An 18,190-nucleotide genomic window follows, 5' to 3' on the forward strand; every position below is an offset into this window, starting at 1 on the left:
TATCAAGCAACTGCCCTTAGTCCTAGGCAAGCAGGAAGAATGACTAGAATTCCGCTATTTGAAAGTAGAAGTACAACTCACCTTCCTTTGATGAACATGTTCACTAGGATTAGAGCCTTTAGAATCCACCGGAATGCAACCACACCCTAATAGACAAGTAATGCATGCGTAATGACCTCTAGACTCTTGATAAGAAGAAAGGTTGGGTATGTGGGGCAAGGTAGTGTTAGGAACCACGACTCTCCACAATGGAATGATATTGTCTACTTTGAACATAAGCTCTCATGGCTTTGCTTTGGGCTTCCCTAAAAGGCCTCCTACGAATGAGGATGTATTCCTTACTTATAAACCCATGATCATTCCCGAAATTAGTCAAATGACTACAAGGGTTAGTGCAGCTTCTTCATCCATAGGTGGATGTGTAGTAAGTGGACTTGCACGATCATAGTTCGATAGAAATAAGCAAGCTAAGAAAGGAAAATAGACATGAAGATGTCCTACTCCGAGATTCAGAAATAAGCAACTTTCAAAGATAAAAGCTTCTGAAGAAGAGATAATTTGTAACACTTGAAATTCATGAGAATTAATTTTCGATTTTCTTTTAAAGTTTAACTTGTGGAGTTTTTGGGTATCCTCCAATACATGAACACACATTAATGCATGAGGTCGGAGTTGTATTTCATTTGTCATATCTTTCATGCATACACAGAGTTGTGTTTCATGCTAGTTCATCATTTTACATGTCAATAATATCATATCATTCAGATTACATAAATATGTTATATCGTAATGTTTCATGCTTCTAGACCTAACAACTTTCATCATGTACATATCAAACCACATAATATATGGCATAACAATATATCATATTATAAACCTGTTAATTTATCACATATTTTGTATCATAACATATTTCATATCATTTTCATATCATATCAAAACACACACGCACACACGAACGCACATACACACACATCCGTCATTCACACGTCGTATTATAATCATATGATTTCGTAAACACTTTGTAGTCATAGTATTTCTATATATATGTCCTAGCCATATCGTTTCCTGAACTTGTCATAGCCTTATCGTCCTTATACATCTCAGTATCATTTCATGAACATACCTTAGTCATATCATTCCCCAACATATCTTAAATCATATCGTTTCATGAGTATATCCTGGTCTCACTTTCACAGGAACATGTTAAGGATATTTGACCATCTATTATAGACAATATCTTGTCTTACATTACGGTATACTATACCTATCATATTTTTCATTTTATTATAGGCAAATATCTTGTATCCATTTATTATTTTTCTTTTTGTTGTTCTTTCCATATCATTTGTAATTTACCATAATTTACCATAATTTTCTATTATGTAAATGATTATAAATGGGGAGCTTTCACCACCTTTTAGGGTGGTGGCTTAAGCAAACATTCTCATAATACATCCTAACCATATCATTTCATGAACTTATCTTAGTCTTACCTTTACAGGAACGTATCCTAACCGTATTGCTTCTTTAATGTATTCTAGTCATATCGTTACAAGAACGTATCCTAACCATATCATTCTATCAATCTATCATAATCATGTTCTTTTCTATACATAACCTAACCATATCGCTATGTCAACCATATCTTAGTCATATTGATTCATAAAAACTTCACACATATCAATATATATGACACGTATAGAACCACAGGGCACGTTCAACATCAAATATAACAATGCCCATAGGAAGGTCACTTACTTGGATAACCTTAGCCAAAGTTCTATCTAACTCCAAATTAACTTCCTTTCGTCCTTCGAATTCGTTCCCACTTATGTCAACGTGTGTCACCCTATTAAAGATATTCACCGAATTCTTTCCGTCATTCTAATTCATAAATTTTGTTAAGTATTTATAAAATTCTCTTGGGATACAAATATGTCTAACAATAATACCATGACTACTAACAATAAATTTATTAGATACTATAATTTCATAATATTTGAGAAAGTGGTTATTATATTTACTGGTATTAACTATTTAATATTTTTCCGATTTTTTTTTTTTCCCTCCCTATGTTCTCCTCCTTATTTTTCATTCTATTCCTTTTGTTTTTATATCCGTCAAAAAAACGTGAAATCCAAGTGATAGAACAACACAAATTAACCGTCTAATAACATTTTAGTTTTTTTTAAGAGAGATAATTGAAGGAAGAGATGAGAGGTTAGTGATGATTAGTGGAGAAATGTTGTTTTTATTTATTTATTTATTATTTTTATTATTATTATTTTAAACGTAATTTTTTTATTTGTTTTTTTTTTTACCATTACCATTATTATAAAAAAGCTATAACTGATAAGTATCATATAAATTTTAAGAAGAATTATGGAAGGTTATAATGGATCAATAATACAATTTAAAAGACTATAAAACACTATCATTTTAACTAATAATTAAAAAAAAGTTTAAATTATTAATTTACTATTATATTCTATATTTTCTAGATTTTAAATTGCGATAAATTTTAAAAAGTTTAATTTTATATCAACCTTCACATATAATATTAAAATTTATAATTTTTTTTATTAATTTTAAACTCTAGAACTTATTAAATATAAAATATCCAATTGAAAACCAAACTTTATATCCAATTTTTTTTTGTAGAAAAAATCACTAAAAATAATAATTCATATCTCTTCAATTTTTTTTTTTTTTTTTTTTTTTGAAGTTAATCTAATTTTTATGAAATATTTTAATTGTGTATCTATTAACATTTATTTTTAATTATTTTATATTTTTAAAATCACCCAATAAATTATACTTTGTTATTAACTCTTTATTACAATAAAAATTATTTTAACCCAACCATATTTAAGGTATAAAACTAAATTAATAAAAATATCTATGGTACATCATTTTAAAAATATCCTAAATTTTCATTATAAATTTTTAAATTTCAATAACACCCATCACTTTTATTTAAAAAATAAAAAAAAAATACTTTCAATAATTTCTTTTAAAATATTCTTTAAATTAAACCATTTTAACTTTTAAAATTTTATTAATAGCCCTCTTCTAAAAACTAAAATTTATTAATTGACATCCTCTAAAAACTAAAATAAACCCTTTTAAAATTGGTAAAAAACTTTAAAATACTCTCTTATACTTCAAAAATATCTCTCTTAGACTTCAAAAATATGTTTAGCATATTGACCAAATACAATTTTCAAAAGTAATAGCAATAGTTGGGATGATTTATGAGAGTAGATAAACTAATTTTGTTTACAAAGATTTTTTTTTTGATTGTTATACTATTTTTAAACGAATATATTTTTTTAACTGTTTTAAAAATGGGGAAGTATAAATGAAAATTTTAAAATTATATATATTTTTGAAACAAAGTTAAAATGGTTTTTGAAACAAAATATACTGAATATTTTAAAATTTAAAATTTAATAATATTTTTTAAAAAAATATAAAATTTATGAATATTTTTTTTAATTTAGGTCAATCTAAATTTATAATTTAATATAATAGAATTAATTAATGGGAGTATAAACTCAAGTTTAACTATTTAATTATAAATTATAGAAGTACGTGTTCAATTCATTTTATTATTTAATTATTTAATTTTTTTATTTAAAAAAAATTATAAATAAATTTAGAATTAAAAAACTTAAATACTTCCTAAGATTAAATATAATTAATTTTGAATTAATTTTTTTTATTAATTATAAATTATAGGTTGAATTTATCTCTATTATTTAATTTTTTATTTGAGAAAAAATTATAAATAAATTTAGAATTAGAATTAAAAAAATTAAATACTCTCAAAATTTACATCGAATAATTAATTTCAAGTATAAATTTGAATTAATTTTTTTATTAATTATAAATTATAGAACTGTTCAATTCAATTTTTTATTTGAGAAAAAATCATAAATAAATTTAAAATTAAAAAAATTAAATACTCTCTAAATTTCCATATAAATCTACTTCAACTATAAATTTGAATTAATTTCTTTTTATTAATTATAAATTATAGAACTATGGTTCAATTTATCTCTATTATTTAATTTTTTTTATTTGAAAAAAATCATAAATAAATTTAGAATTAAAAAATGAGATACTCTCTAAATTTCCATATTTCCATATAGGATTTAGACTATCTAATTTCAACCATAAATTTGAAATAATTTTTTTTTTATTAATTATAAATTATAGAGTTATGTAGTTCAATTCATCTCTATTATTTAATTTTTTATTTGAGAAAAATCATAAATAAAATTAGAATTAAAAAAATTAAATACTCCCTAAATTTCCATATATCTAGACTATCTAATTTTAACCATAAATTTGAATTAATTTTTTTTTATTAATTATAAATTATAGATTAAATTCATCCCTATTATTTAATTTTTTATTTTAAAAAAATTATAAATAAATTTAGAATTAAAAAAATTAAATACTCTCCAAATTTCCATATAAGATGTAAAGTATCTCATTTCAATTATAAATTTGAATTAATTATAAATTATAGAATTATTGGATTCAATTCATCTCTATTATTTATTTTTTTTATTTGAAAAAAATCATAAATAAATTTAGAATTAAAAAAATTAAATACTCTCTAAATTTCTATATATTTAATTTCAACCATAAATTTGAAATTAATTCTTTTTATTAATTATAAATTATACAACTATGTAGTTCAATTCATCTCTATTATTTAATTTGAATTATTTTTTTATTAATTATGAATTATAGAACTATGTAGTTCAATTATCTCTATTATTTAATTTTTTATTTGAGAAAAATCATGAGTAAATTTAAAATTGAATACTCTCTAAAATTACAATATTACAATGTGGTTCAATTCATCCTTATTATTTATTTTTTTAGAACAATTATAAATAAATTTAGAATTAAAAAATTAAATATTCTCTCAATTTTCATATAATCTCCAGTATTTAATTTAAACTATAAATTTGAATTAATTTTTTTATTTTAAATTGAATTAAATTTTCGAAAAACTAAAAATATTTAGTTTAATATATGGGTTGATATTTTTTTAAATAGTTAGAACTCAATATAATCCAACTTTTCTTTTTAAAAAAATTATGAATATTTAATGGTAAAATGTTTAATGTTTGAATTTTATGAAATTTATTTAATGATATATATTATAGATAAATATAATTTTTTTAAATAATAATAAAAAAAAAACAATTACCAATTTTTAAAAACTTTCTCTTTAGTTGGTTGGATTGAGACATTAAACTATTCAAATTACTATTTTATAACTTAATCCAAAATTAGGAATGCGATGTTAATGGGACGGACCCGTCCTTATATCATTTCCATAACTTAATCCAAAATTAGGAATGCGATGTTAATGGGACTGGCCGTCCTTATATCATTTCTATCCGCTAATTATTTCCAAAGTTTTTGGATAATTTTTACTCATTTGTTATTTTTTTAAATCGATATTTTAAAGGTTTATTTTTCAATATAATCTAATTAAAAATTATTAAAATAAATTAACATATTTCATAACCAAAAAAAATATGTATATATATATATAGATAGATGTATATCTTAATTTTAAAAAAAAATTAAATTTTAATATTACAAGTAATCTTTAATATTTAAATTAATATTTTAAAAAATTATAATAGAATCATTTACTCAATATTATTATGGTCGGAGACTCAAAATTGATTATTTTTTTATATAGAAGTTACGTTTAAAAAAAAAATCTTCCCCATTCCATCAGATTTAACCGAAGTAAATATGAGAATTAAACAATAAAAAAAAATAACAGAGGTCTATCTAAAATAATTCTCAATCTTTTAAACAATAACTTCCGTAATATAAATTAGTAACAATAAAAAATGAAATTATTAAATTCTAATGTTGACATAAAATCTAATATATTGGCATGAAATACATGACAATCCGTAATAATTTATAGAAGTTCTCTAATTTGAAATCGAACCTTAAATGAGTGACAATAATTTATTCTAATAAGATAAGTAGTCTTACTATAGGATAAACTAAAAATTGTATGAGTTATAATGATATTTGAGATGTATCGTATAATGCAGTATACTAGTATATGATGATGTATGAGTTATGATGCTTGATCATGTGCGTAGTATATATATATATATATATACACATATATATATTTCGATGAATGATGTACTTGATATGCTTGATGCACTTTATGACAATAATGATGAGTATGATGATTGCATGACATTTATCTTAATAGGATGATATTTTCCATATTGAGCATGTTATATGATACGAGTGCCATATTGAATCATGTTGTTAGATCGATATAGCATATAACCCTAACAGCATGAAAATGATATTAATATAAATATCCACGAGTATGTGTTATTTAATGTAACAAAGAGATGAGACTAGAGAGTTGTGTCAGAAGCGATAATAAGATGGACGTTAGAGGGGTCTCATGCATATTATATGTTCATAAGCACAGGGATACTTCCCCTAAAGATGATGAGTGTAGATTCACACATTATGATGATGAGTGTGAATGCGCATAAATGAGCAGGGTGTTCATGAGGTCATGACACTACGGGGTTTCGCTATCCTCCGAACGTCGCTAAAAATTAGCTTGACCAAAGAGTCCAAGGGGTGTGCGAGCACCATGTGGATTCACACTCGCACATGTGGGTTGTGTGTAGGGAAATACTACACATCCAATTTATTCGAAACGGGAGGCCATCTTTAGATGATGTTAGAGATAGGTTCTTAAATCATGATTGCATGTGTTTGCATTTTCATAACCCCAATAGCAGATCCAGTTATTGAGTATTCTTCAAAATACTCCAACCGTGTGTCACATCATTTTTTTCAGGTAAAAGCAAGGTGCACTTTTAAGGACAACAACGACATCGCGAGTAGAGACTATAACACATGCATATACTAGACTCATATCTAAATTTCTAGTGTTGAGTTGTTTTTCAATTTCATTGTTTTAAATTATTTTGTAGTTATTTTTATATTTTTAAATTTCAGCATCTCGTATTTAAACACGTAAGACATGACTGTGTTTTCTAGAGAAAAAAATTGTTTTAACGAGAGTTTATGTTATAAATTATGTTCATTTTAAGAATTATATTTTTCATATTAAAAATTTAGGAACGTTACAGTACACATGTAAACCGAACAATTAAGAAAAAATTTAGGTTATTGGATTCGTAGTGCGAACCAACCTGCAATCAGTCTCAGATCAGAACACACTCTTCTTTCTCTCTCTTTCGCAATCATGAACACTACCTTTCACCGGTGTTCTCTGTGAACCTACTTAAACTGCACATCTCTCCTTCTGCTCCCTGTTTTTTCAACTCACAGCTCTCAAGAACTGGAGGGGTTTTTGAATCAGCTGAGTTTGAGAGCTTCTGCTTCTGCCTTTTCTCTCATCCCGGCTAATATAATATGGGTTTTGTTCTGGTAATTCAAACTTGAATCCCCAGAAATTTTTGGGAAATGAGATGGATCCACCTACTCTGATGAACCAAGGGTCATTTCCTAATGACGCTAATGCCAATGCGAATGCGACGGCGTACAATCTCTCCGAGATCTGGCAGTTCCCAATTAATGGCGGAACTGGCGTTGAGGAATCTGGAGGTGGGCTTGGATTGAGGATGGCTCAGTTTGCTCATAATTTGGGGCAGTTTGGAGAGATTTCCATGGAGAATCCAGAAGTTTCGCGCGGTGATCCAGTGAGTCAGAGAGTAGTGGGTCATGGCCATGGCGGTTCCAAGAAGCGGCGTGATGCAGAGCTCGATTCGGCTAAGGCCAGTTCCACCAGTAATGGCAACAATGGCAATAGCGGCGGGGCGGTATTTGTCTCTTCTCCCCCCCTCCCCTCCCCCCTCTCTCTCTCTGAATGACTCGCAACACATTGATCTGAATTCTGTTTTTGAATCTATAATGGAACTGGGAATTTGATCTGGTTCTGTTTCTTGAGTTTCATTTGGTATTGAATCAACATAAAAGCAATTAGGATCATTTAGTTATCGTATTTACTTCTTGCCTGCCAACTGTTCGACAGAATGTCTCTGCTGGAAAACGCCTTAAAACAGCAGCTTGTAGAGATGATAATCACGCATCTAAAACAGAAGCAGAACCCAGATCTGGCAAGGCCGAGTGTAACTCCCAGCCCCCACCAGAACAACCCAAACAGGATTACATTCATGTGCGAGCAAGAAGGGGCCAAGCAACTGATAGCCATAGTTTGGCTGAACGGGTATTCATTCAAGACATTGGTTATGTAGTAGTGTTACTAAGATATGAGTGGTCATTTTCTTCATTAATATAGCATGACTTGGTGCTTCTCTGTCTATCTGTTGGATTCTTGAATATCTCTTGTTGATTAGAATACTCTGCTGGACAGGCTAGAAGAGAAAAGATAAGTGACAGAATGAAAATTCTTCAGGATTTGGTCCCTGGGTGTAATAAGGTAGAGCCTTTTTGTTTGAGATGATCTTTCACTCTCCCCTTTCTTTCTTTTGAGCTTACTTGAAATGACATTTATGAAATGAATTCTGGAGCAAATTTTCTTGTCAGATTTGATAATGTTTGAAAAAAATTCATGGATTGTGCTATAAAACTATCTGGCCCCCGTTCTTGATCCCTCCAAATCATCGACAGCCCACCTAACCCTGTCATCTTTTCAATAATTGATTGTCACTTGTAAGCATGTTATTAAGAATTGGAAGTCCTCAGGTCATTGGAAAAGCACTTGTACTTGATGAGATAATAAATTACATTCAATCGCTTCAGCACCAGGTTGAGGTATTCCCTGATGCCTTTCTAATTATGGTTATTGCTTTCTTGTAGATAATAAATTACATTACTCCATGATTTTCAATTTTCTCTTGATATGCAGTTCTTGTCAATGAAGCTTGAAGCAGTTAATTCCAGAGTTAGTCCTGGCATTGAAGTGTTTCCTCCTAAAGATGTAAGTATCTGAACAGATTATCTGTTCATGTTGTTTAATCTCAAATAAATATCGTTATTCAAAGCTTAGTAGGTTTAATCTTTTCTCACTTTGGAGAATGAAAGTGAACTCTTCAGTCAAATAGGTGGTGAGAACTACATAAAATATGGGAGTTTCCACATGTACTGCCTTCAAGAAATGCAACAGAGTCGATGGAAATGACCATTTTTTAGGTGTGAGATTCACAATGGTTGAAGAGAGGAACTAAGCCTTTCATTTTAAAGGGCGTGGAAACCTCTCCCTAGCAAACGTGTTTTAAAAACTTGAGTGGAAGCTCGAAAGGGAAAGCCCAAAGAGAACAATATCCATTAGCGGTGTGCCAACGAGGACGTTGGGCCCCCAAGGAGGGGTGGATTGTGAGATCCCACATCGATTGGAGAGGGGAATGAAGCATTTCTTACAAGGGTGTGAAAACCTCTCCCTAGCAGACGCGTTTTAAAACTTTGAGGGAAAGCCTAAAGAGAATAATATTTGTTGGCGGTGGGCTTAGCTGTTACAAATGGTATTAGAGCCAGATACTCAGCGGTGTGCCAGCGAGGACGCTGGACCCACAAGGGGGGTGGATTGTGAGATCCCACGTCAGTTGGAGAGGGGAACAAAGCATTCCTTATAAGAGTGTGAAACCTCTCCTTAGTAGACGCGTTTTAAAACTTTGAGAGGAAGCTTGAAAAAAGGAAAAGCTCAAAAAGGACAATGTCCGTTAGCAGTGGGCTTGAACTATTATATTAGGCCTAAATAGTTATCAATTGGAAATTGAATTGAAAGGTCGAAAACGTATGGTTGTTTTGACGAATTCTCAAATTACAAGTTTAACAAATCCAAGTTTTGTGTGTCAGTATGGTCAGCAGACATTCGATACAACTGGTGTTGCGTTTGGTTCACAAGCAACAAGAGAATACAGCAGCCGTGGCCCATCGCCAGAATGGCTACACATGCAGATCGGTGGGGGGTTCGAAAGAACGACATAGTCTAGTAAATTCTGTCAGCCATTACTTATAAAAAGCAAGAAAGAGGGTATATTTGAGCTCTGAACAAGCATTGTCCATATCGAAAAATGAAAGGTATGACACAATTTTTAGATTGAGGGAAGAAGATATGGATGCTGTTCATCATAGATCTGCTTTTGAGTTAGTGATTGAACCATCTGTTAGTGTGTTGGAAAGTAGATTCTCTGATATCTCTGCTCATAAACTCCTCCATATAAAATACTAAAAAGTTGACCATCTGCTGAACAAGCATTATTCTTGTCAAAAATAAAGTATTGCTTGGAATGAATTTTCTACATTATTATTGTTGCAGACCTTTTCTGAACTCTTCAAAGCTTTCTTAGCATTTGTAGCCACCATAGATATAAGCTTAGTTTTGTTCTTGAACTTGTCTCTTTGTTATTGTTCTTGTAAATACCAAGTTTTTGGATTTATGACTGTGAAAGCTGCGCTTTGTTCCTCTCTTATATATAATGTAAGTGACCTTATTGTTTGAGTCAACACATGCAAACACAAACTATTGTTTTATCCCACTATCAACGATGTTTGACTTGTCGAGAAAGATTATAGTAGATTTGGACGAATGACAAAACAGTGTGAAGATGTACGTTTGCATGGGAGAAAGATTTCGATTTCTGACTAGGAAAATTTCGATAGTTGAATCATGAAATGTAAAATCTAGCCTCTCATCGTCTCGAATATTTTACTTCAAAAATCCTTATTAATTTTGTTCTCACCCGTAAAAGGATTATTGAAGTAAAATATCGAGAAAGAGTTTTGAAGAGAAGCTCGTCACTCCAATCATTTTAGAAATATGGTGAGTATACAATACTCAATAAGGCACTTTTCTATTGAAGTCAAATATGCCTACAATTATACATTTAACTAATCCAAATTGAGGGACTTTGTTAGTTGATTACCTAAGCACACAAACTATATCTACTCACTAAAAATCATTTTTAGAAACTATTCCTTATTGATTATTCGTAGCTCGTTAACCTATATACACAGCGTGTAACACTCGAGACCCGACAAGGATTAATTTTTCATTTTTTCTTTTAAGTTTAAATTTCTATGATTTTATTGAAAATCTTAGAGATCGAGTTTGAAGATGATGTAGAAGAAAAAATGCTTAGAAAAAATTTAGAAACTCAAAATAAAAATATATAAAAGAAAATAGCGAAAATTAGAAAAATGGTTAAAGTCAACCGTGACGGAGTAAAATGGTCAATTTGACCCGTTTCCTATTGAGGGGTCTATAACGGGTTAAATCAATGAGTAAAGGAAGAAAAAAACATAAAGAAAGAAAGAAACGGGGAAGTGTTAGGAGTTTCGAGGGAAAAGATCAATGAGATCTCTTCTCAAGAAATGTTTTGTAGACATTGGAGAACTATTCTAAATGCTTAAATCACTCAAATCCATCAAGAATCGAGAAACAATATGAGGTATGCTTTTTAGATTTTAGTTATAGTTTTTTCTCATATCCAAGAGAGATTTTTTTGGTATTAGGTTCTAAAATTTTGAAATGTTCATCCTCGAAGAATTTCACACAAATTCCGTAAAGGAAGCCAGAATTGAATCTGATTGAAAGTCGGAATTTTGACGAGCCTCAAGAACAATAAGTTTTTTTTTTTAGTTCTTGGCCAAATTTAGACTCATTTACTAGGTAGTAAATGAAATAAGAGGAAAATAATTTTATTGAATAGCTAGATCAAGACTATACAATCTTGGTGAATGAACTAAGTTAATTCGGAGTTACATAGAAAAAGATACAAAAAAATAAGAAGAAATTAGAAAAACTTATGGAATCTAGAATTTCATCATGAAGAAACGCACGGTTGGGGAGAGAGGAAGGACATGTGTTGTACAACGGTTGAAGCACATGTCGAGCATTTGAGGAGGACATGTGTCGGTCATCGAGGACGAAAACGCATCTGGCGGGGAAACATGCAATGCGTAACATTGTTAGAGGGTGACCCGAGACCTCGACCCACTCCTACCTTCGCCTGAGACTATAATCCGATTCACCTCCATCGACCCAATCATTGTTTGCAAATGAGAACACACCATTTGTCACATGCGTAGCGCTAGTCTCCTCCAAGGCACATGTGGTGGCGTGTGAGGCGTATGTGGTGTTGTTTTTGTCCTGTTCAACCTCCTTTCTACTTTTTCGCTCTAATTTAGATACATACCTTATTATGACTTGAATTAGGACCTTTTTGAGAATTTTAAGAAAATTTGGAGCTCTTTAATGCATGGAAAAGCTAGTTCAAGAAGGCATGCAATATCCATGTAAGTAGGGATTGCTTGGACATGTTAACATGCAAGCACATCTTTCCTAGGTGGTTAGAATATGCACGATTAGGACACTATAAAAGAAATTTGGACAAGAATGTTATGTATATTAAGAAAAATTACTGAAATGCCCCTAGATGAGAATTTAAGATGCATCCCGATTTTAATGTTTTCCATTGTACTAGAATGGATGATGGATTAATATGAGTTGTGCTCCATGCGATTGATGGATGTTATCTCCTCGTTCAGCTTGTATGAATTACGATATAATATGTTTTAATTCTAAGTGATTGATTGTATGTTTTCCTTGTAGGGTATGTTTTTCTGCATAGACCTAGGACTAGGGCGCTAGGGTGAGGTTGGCTAGATGATAACTTAGATCAGGACGCCTCTAGTAGACTGAGAAAGACTCAAGGATTAAAAAAAAAAGTACCTTAGAGTCGATAGTTTGCATTAAGCCACCTACCTGCCCTAAGAACTTAGAAGACCTCCTCGACACTGGGGATGACCAAAGTGATGGTTAAATTATGTTTTCATTGCTTTGACATAAATATCTCCCTAATAAAACATGCATGAGTGACCAAGTTAAGTTTAAGGTGCTAGCACTAGAGCAATTTACATGTAGACCGAGCATCCTAGGATCGTGAGCGACAATAAGAGGCTTACACTTGAGTGCACCCAGAGATTAGATTAGTCTTGAGGAGCTAACCCCAAGCGCTCTAAAAATATGAGATGATATTTAAACCATCTAGATGTCCCTAAGAACCTAGTAGACCTCCATAACAAAGATGACTAAGAAATTTTAATAGGCCTAGTAACAAGGTGACAATATCATGGGTGTCTTCGCCTCCTATCTCTTATAGTACACCCTTAATGGTAGTAGTGGCCTACCAAGCGGTGTTGTTTAGGTACTATTGAGCCAAGTCTACGTTGGATAATGTAGCCCATCGAGGCAATTAGGTGCCCTTATCTAGTGGAAACGACAAGTGTTGGGATTTGTGCCCCAAAGTCTCATACTTAACTATTTCTTTTTAATAATAATTTTAATTATTTTATTTACAATTTAACATTACCTATTATATGAAAAATCTAAGGCTACTAGTGTAGTCTTGAAAAGTACGTTTGACATACAATAGAATTATGCTTAATAATAATCTAAAATGTCTTAGAAGTAGGCACACAACAATTACTGGGGCTAGAGTTGGTTCAGGTCACCAATGCATCAGTGCAGAAAATTAAGAAGAGATTCTCACCGCACAGAGCCATCAGAAGAGAGTTGTAGATTTGCGTAGAAGGGACCTCGAGTTCGAGGTAGGTGACCACGAGTTCCTGAAGGTAGCCCCTATGACAGGAGTGTTGAGGTTCGGAAAGAATGGAAAGTTGAGCCCAAGGTTTATAGAACCTTTCAAGATTCTAGAGAGATTTGACATTGTGGCCTACAGAATTGCCCTACCATTGAACCTCACCGCCGTACACAATGTGTTCCATGTGTCCATGCTGCAAACGTACATTCCAGACCCTACCCATGTGATTGAACATGAAACGCTTCCTCTCCAGGAAGACCTGTCTTACGAGGAGAAACCTAGTAGAATTTTGGTTTGAGACACAAGGCGATTGCGCAACAAAGGTCTCACAGGGTAACCACCGTGAGAAAGAGGCAACCTGGAAACGACAAGAGGACGTGAAAAGGGCCTATCCCGAACTCTTCCAAAAAATGCCAACTTTCGGGGACTAAAGTTTCTAAGGAGAGGAGTGTTTGTAACACTAACAAAAATTGGCCAAAAATTGGCCAAAGTCAATAGAGGGAAATATTAGTCATTTTGCCCCTCCATCCTTATAGGGACGAAGTGGAACCTTAATAGTGGCCGACAAAAGAAAGTAAGAGAGAGAGAGAGAGAGTTGAGAGAAATTTGGAAGTTCTGCCGAAGTACTCATCGAAAACCTGTTAGGATCGATACCAGTTGTTAGAATTTTGTATTGATGACTTCAGGTATGTACAACAAGAGAGTACAGAGAATAGAAAGTATATTTTCAAAGCTCTACCGGACCAGATATATATATGGTATAGTTTACTATATATAGCTTTACCAGATTTAGTCATCTACTATATATAGCTATTTACCATATATAGCTTTACCAGATATAGCTTTACCATATATAGCTTTACTATATATAGCTTTACTAAATATAGCTTTACCAAATATAGGTTTACCGGATATAACCGTTGACCAAGCTATAAATAAGTATCAGGCTCCTAACAAAACCACCGCTGGAATCTACTTCCTACCAAAACCTAAACGCAAGGGGCTATTCCTTGAAGAAAAGAGAGGTCTGAGAGGCGAGAGTTTATTTCCGTCAAGATTAGAGAGCTTTTCGTTATTAGATAAATCCCTATTTTTAGGTTAGGAGTCATTCCTTTTTTTGTTAAAGCCACACAAAAGTTAGTGGAATGTTACGTCGAGTGGATTGGCTTTAATTGAGTCGTCACTCCTTTCCATTTTTAGGATATAATTGTTATTTAAATATGCCAATTGAATGAGAAATAGATCATTGGGTCTTGAGCGCAGAATATGAAATACTTCTGTCTCTCTTGTGTTTTTCTGTTATTTTCTTCTTCCAACATTTTACTTCGGTTTTTTTACTCCGTCAAGGATTTCCTTCAATTTGCTCAGTCATTCTTGGGATGTCCACCACATGGACATGAAGTCCGCTTTCCTCAACGGTGAGCTGAAGAAGACCGTCTACGTTTGACAACTACCTGGCTTCCTAGACAACGACAACTCCGGCAAGGTACTGCACTTACACAAGGCAATCTACGAGCTTCGGCAAGCACCACGAGCTAGGAATGCGAAGCTCGACAGTACCCTACTATCGCTGAAGTTCAAGCGTTGTGCCTCTGACCATGGCAGGTACATGCACGACCATGGCGAGCAACGGCTGATCCTGGGAGTGTACGTCGACGACCTCATAATCACTGGAGGCGACATGGAAGTTCTTGGAAGATTCAAGAGGAAGATGTCAAAGAACTTTAAGATGAGCGATCTCGGCGTGTACAGCTACTACCTCGGCATCGAAGTGCAACAGAGTACTGTCGGTATCACCATATGTCAAGGTGCGTATGCGAAGAAGCTGCTGGAAACAGCTGGGCTAGCTGACAGTAAACCCTACAAAGATGCCAATGGAGGCCCGACTCCAGCTAAGGAAGGTCGACACTACGACGGCAGTCGACACTACGACGGCAGTCGACACCACCAATTACCGCAGCATTGTCGGGAGTCTGCGCTATCTAGTAAACACACGCTTTGACCTCGCTTATTCCGTTGGATACATGAGTAGGTTTATGGAAGCACCTAGGGAGGTGCATCTCGTGGCTGTCAAGCGCATCCTGCGCTATGTGGCCGGAACCAGAGACTGGGGTGCGAGATACTGCGCAAGGAGAGGAAAGGAGAAGCTTGAGCTGGTCGGCTACAGTGATAGTGACATGGACGGTGACATTGATGATCGTAAGAGCACCAGCGGGATGATTTACTTCCTCTCAGGCAGCGCGATCTGCTAGCAATCAACTAAACAAAAGGTAGTTGCTCTGTTCTCTTGTGAAGCAGAGTACATCACCGTTTCGATGGCGGCCACACGGGGGGTCTGGCTTGCGCGGCTGATGGAAGAACTCATTGGAAGAGAAGGCGATCCATCAATGCTATACGTGGACAACAAAGCTACGATCTCCCTGATAAAAAATCCAATTTTGCAAGACCGGAGCAAGCACATAGAAATCAGATTTTACTACATCTGGGAATGTGCAGATCAGGGGTTCATCAAGATTGATTTCATCCGAACAGAGGAACAGCTTAGAGACATCTTCACCAAATCTCTGGCGCAGGTGAAATTTGAAGAGCTTCGCTCGAAGATGGAAGCTCAAACAATAAGGTAGATATATACCACAGGGCCTTGGGAGGAGATTGTTAGGATCCCTATTTTTAGGTTAAGAGTCATCCATATTTTTTTTGTTGTTAAAGCGACCCAATTAAAGTTAGTGAAGAAGGTTGACCGAAACTTTCCATTGGAACAGTGAAGAAGCAACTTTCCATTGGAACAGTGAAGAAGGTTGACCGAAACCTCTATCTAAAAGTGAAATTTGAGAATCGTCCAAGAACGGTAAGCGAAATTCCGACGCTGATATCTCACTCTGTAAGGAAGTAAAATTTAAGAAAAAAAAAAATACTAGAGCGTAGATGGTAATACGATCTACAACTTTGCAAAAGAAATCATGTTGATTTGAGTTGTAGATCGAAAGATACAAAAATGTAAAGATTCAAGAAACAACTTATCGAATTTTCTCGTTTTCGTCTGATAAGAGGAGAGAAGAATTCGTTCGGTAGCCACGTGTCGACCGACGACCGGTGAAACGCAACTTGGCAAGGCAGCAACACGCGTTAGGCATCGACTGGAGCTACGCGTCAGACGACGGCTGGAGCAACGCGGCCCCAGCAAAACGACAACACGCATCGCTTGCGTACCCTAACCGTTTCTAGATGCGCGGATCAATCCTACCCGACCTGCAACCCATCGACCCAAACCAACCTGTAGTTCGATCGAGCGAACCGAGCCACCTACCCGAACCACTAATGAACCAGACCTCTGACTCATGACTACATGGAACCAAACCGCGTGTGGTACTCGCACGTGCCACTTGAAACTAGGACCTTCTCCGATGCGTGAAGGTGCGTGGCCTACGCGTGTAAGGCTTGTTTTACTCCGTTTACTTCTGGTTGCTTGATTTTCGTCCCGATTCCAATTCTAACAATGTTTTTATGTGAATAGGGACCTAATTGAGAAAAAATCAATATTTTTGGACATCCTACTTGCATAGAAATTCTAGCCAAATGGCACGCGTCAACCAAATAAGTCACCCTACTTGTAGGAATCGCGTGGGTATGCATGCATGCTAGCTTAATTACCTTAGTTGATTAGATTTTTCCATGTTATGAGTTTAGTTGGCAAAATTTATGCACTATGAAAAGTTAATCATGGTTTATAATTTCGCTTAGTATGTATGCTTATTCATGTTGAAAGCGTTCTGGGTGCTGATGGATGTTTATCGCCCCGTTGAGCATGTTTGCCTATTTTGCATGAATTGTGTATATTGTATCTAGATGTTGATGTTTGCACACCAAGTTAACAGATTGTTTGAAAGTGAAACAAAATTGGATTGTTAGAAGAATTTGATTATATAAAAAACAGAGATAGTCAGAGTACTTTTACTTATTTAGTTTAGCTACTTTGCAAAATTTGTGATTAGTTTCTATTTCTATAGTTATTTGTAAGACTATAAAAATGGAGTTCAATATTCAATAATATATCACTTGAAACTCCAATTGTTTAGGTTTGTATTCTTATGTCAAAACCTAACGAACTTTTATACTCACCTTTGCTTTATCTTCCTTTTTCAGGTGCATGAGGCGTCGAGTCAAGAGAGGGCATGATCAGAGATGTGGATTGTCATAAAGAAATGCATGTCTCATGGCGTCAGTCCCGTATTTTCTTTTGTATTCAAATTCTCATATTTTTGTTTCAAAAACGGTTGATTGTTTGAACCTTTGTTTTGAAATTTTACTTGAAATAAGTGATTTCGCCTTAATTCATTTTCAACGATTTTCCTTGCATTCATGTTTTCGTTTTGAGTCAAGGCTCATTGTAAAACATTGTGTCGTAACAATTGTCAAACCTAGAGAGTATGTTACAAGTTTGCTTAATGAGTCCATAGGTAGAGAAATACTATATATCCAATTCTATACGAGAATGAAAGTAGAATGCAAAGATAGTCATGAATTTAGGTTTCATCAATCCCGTTAAATTTTGTATGTGTTTTCATTTT

At 33.4% G+C, this 18,190-nt stretch overlaps 1 protein-coding gene across 1 annotated transcript; it reads left to right on the forward strand.

The window, feature by feature from the left end:
- The first annotated feature begins 7,251 nt into the window (after positions 1 to 7,251).
- LOC111798126 (transcription factor BHLH094) lies at positions 7,252 to 10,335 on the forward strand. Its single transcript, XM_023681103.2, has 6 exons — positions 7,252 to 7,877; positions 8,090 to 8,284; positions 8,432 to 8,497; positions 8,764 to 8,832; positions 8,927 to 8,998; positions 9,874 to 10,335. Exons 1-6 carry the CDS (start codon positions 7,527 to 7,529, stop codon positions 10,003 to 10,005), a joined length of 885 nt encoding a protein of 294 aa, XP_023536871.2. The 5' UTR covers positions 7,252 to 7,526; the 3' UTR covers positions 10,006 to 10,335.
- The last annotated feature ends 7,855 nt before the right edge of the window (positions 10,336 to 18,190 follow it).

This window comes from Cucurbita pepo, chromosome 7 (genome assembly GCF_057944985.1).
Source record: "Cucurbita pepo subsp. pepo isolate OVF chromosome 7, ASM5794498v1, whole genome shotgun sequence".
Taxonomy (NCBI): Eukaryota; Viridiplantae; Streptophyta; class Magnoliopsida; order Cucurbitales; family Cucurbitaceae; genus Cucurbita; species Cucurbita pepo.

Excerpts from the sequence above, each read along its gene's own strand:
- LOC111798126 (XM_023681103.2), top strand. The coding sequence starts at position 7,527 with ATGGATCCACCTACTCTGATGAACCAAGGGTCATTTCCTAATGACGCT. Across the intron at positions 8,833-8,926 it reads CGCTTCAGCACCAGGTTGAG|TTCTTGTCAATGAAGCTTGA; the intron begins GTATTCCCTGAT and ends CTTGATATGCAG. Across the intron at positions 8,999-9,873 it reads AAGTGTTTCCTCCTAAAGAT|TATGGTCAGCAGACATTCGA; the intron begins GTAAGTATCTGA and ends TTTGTGTGTCAG.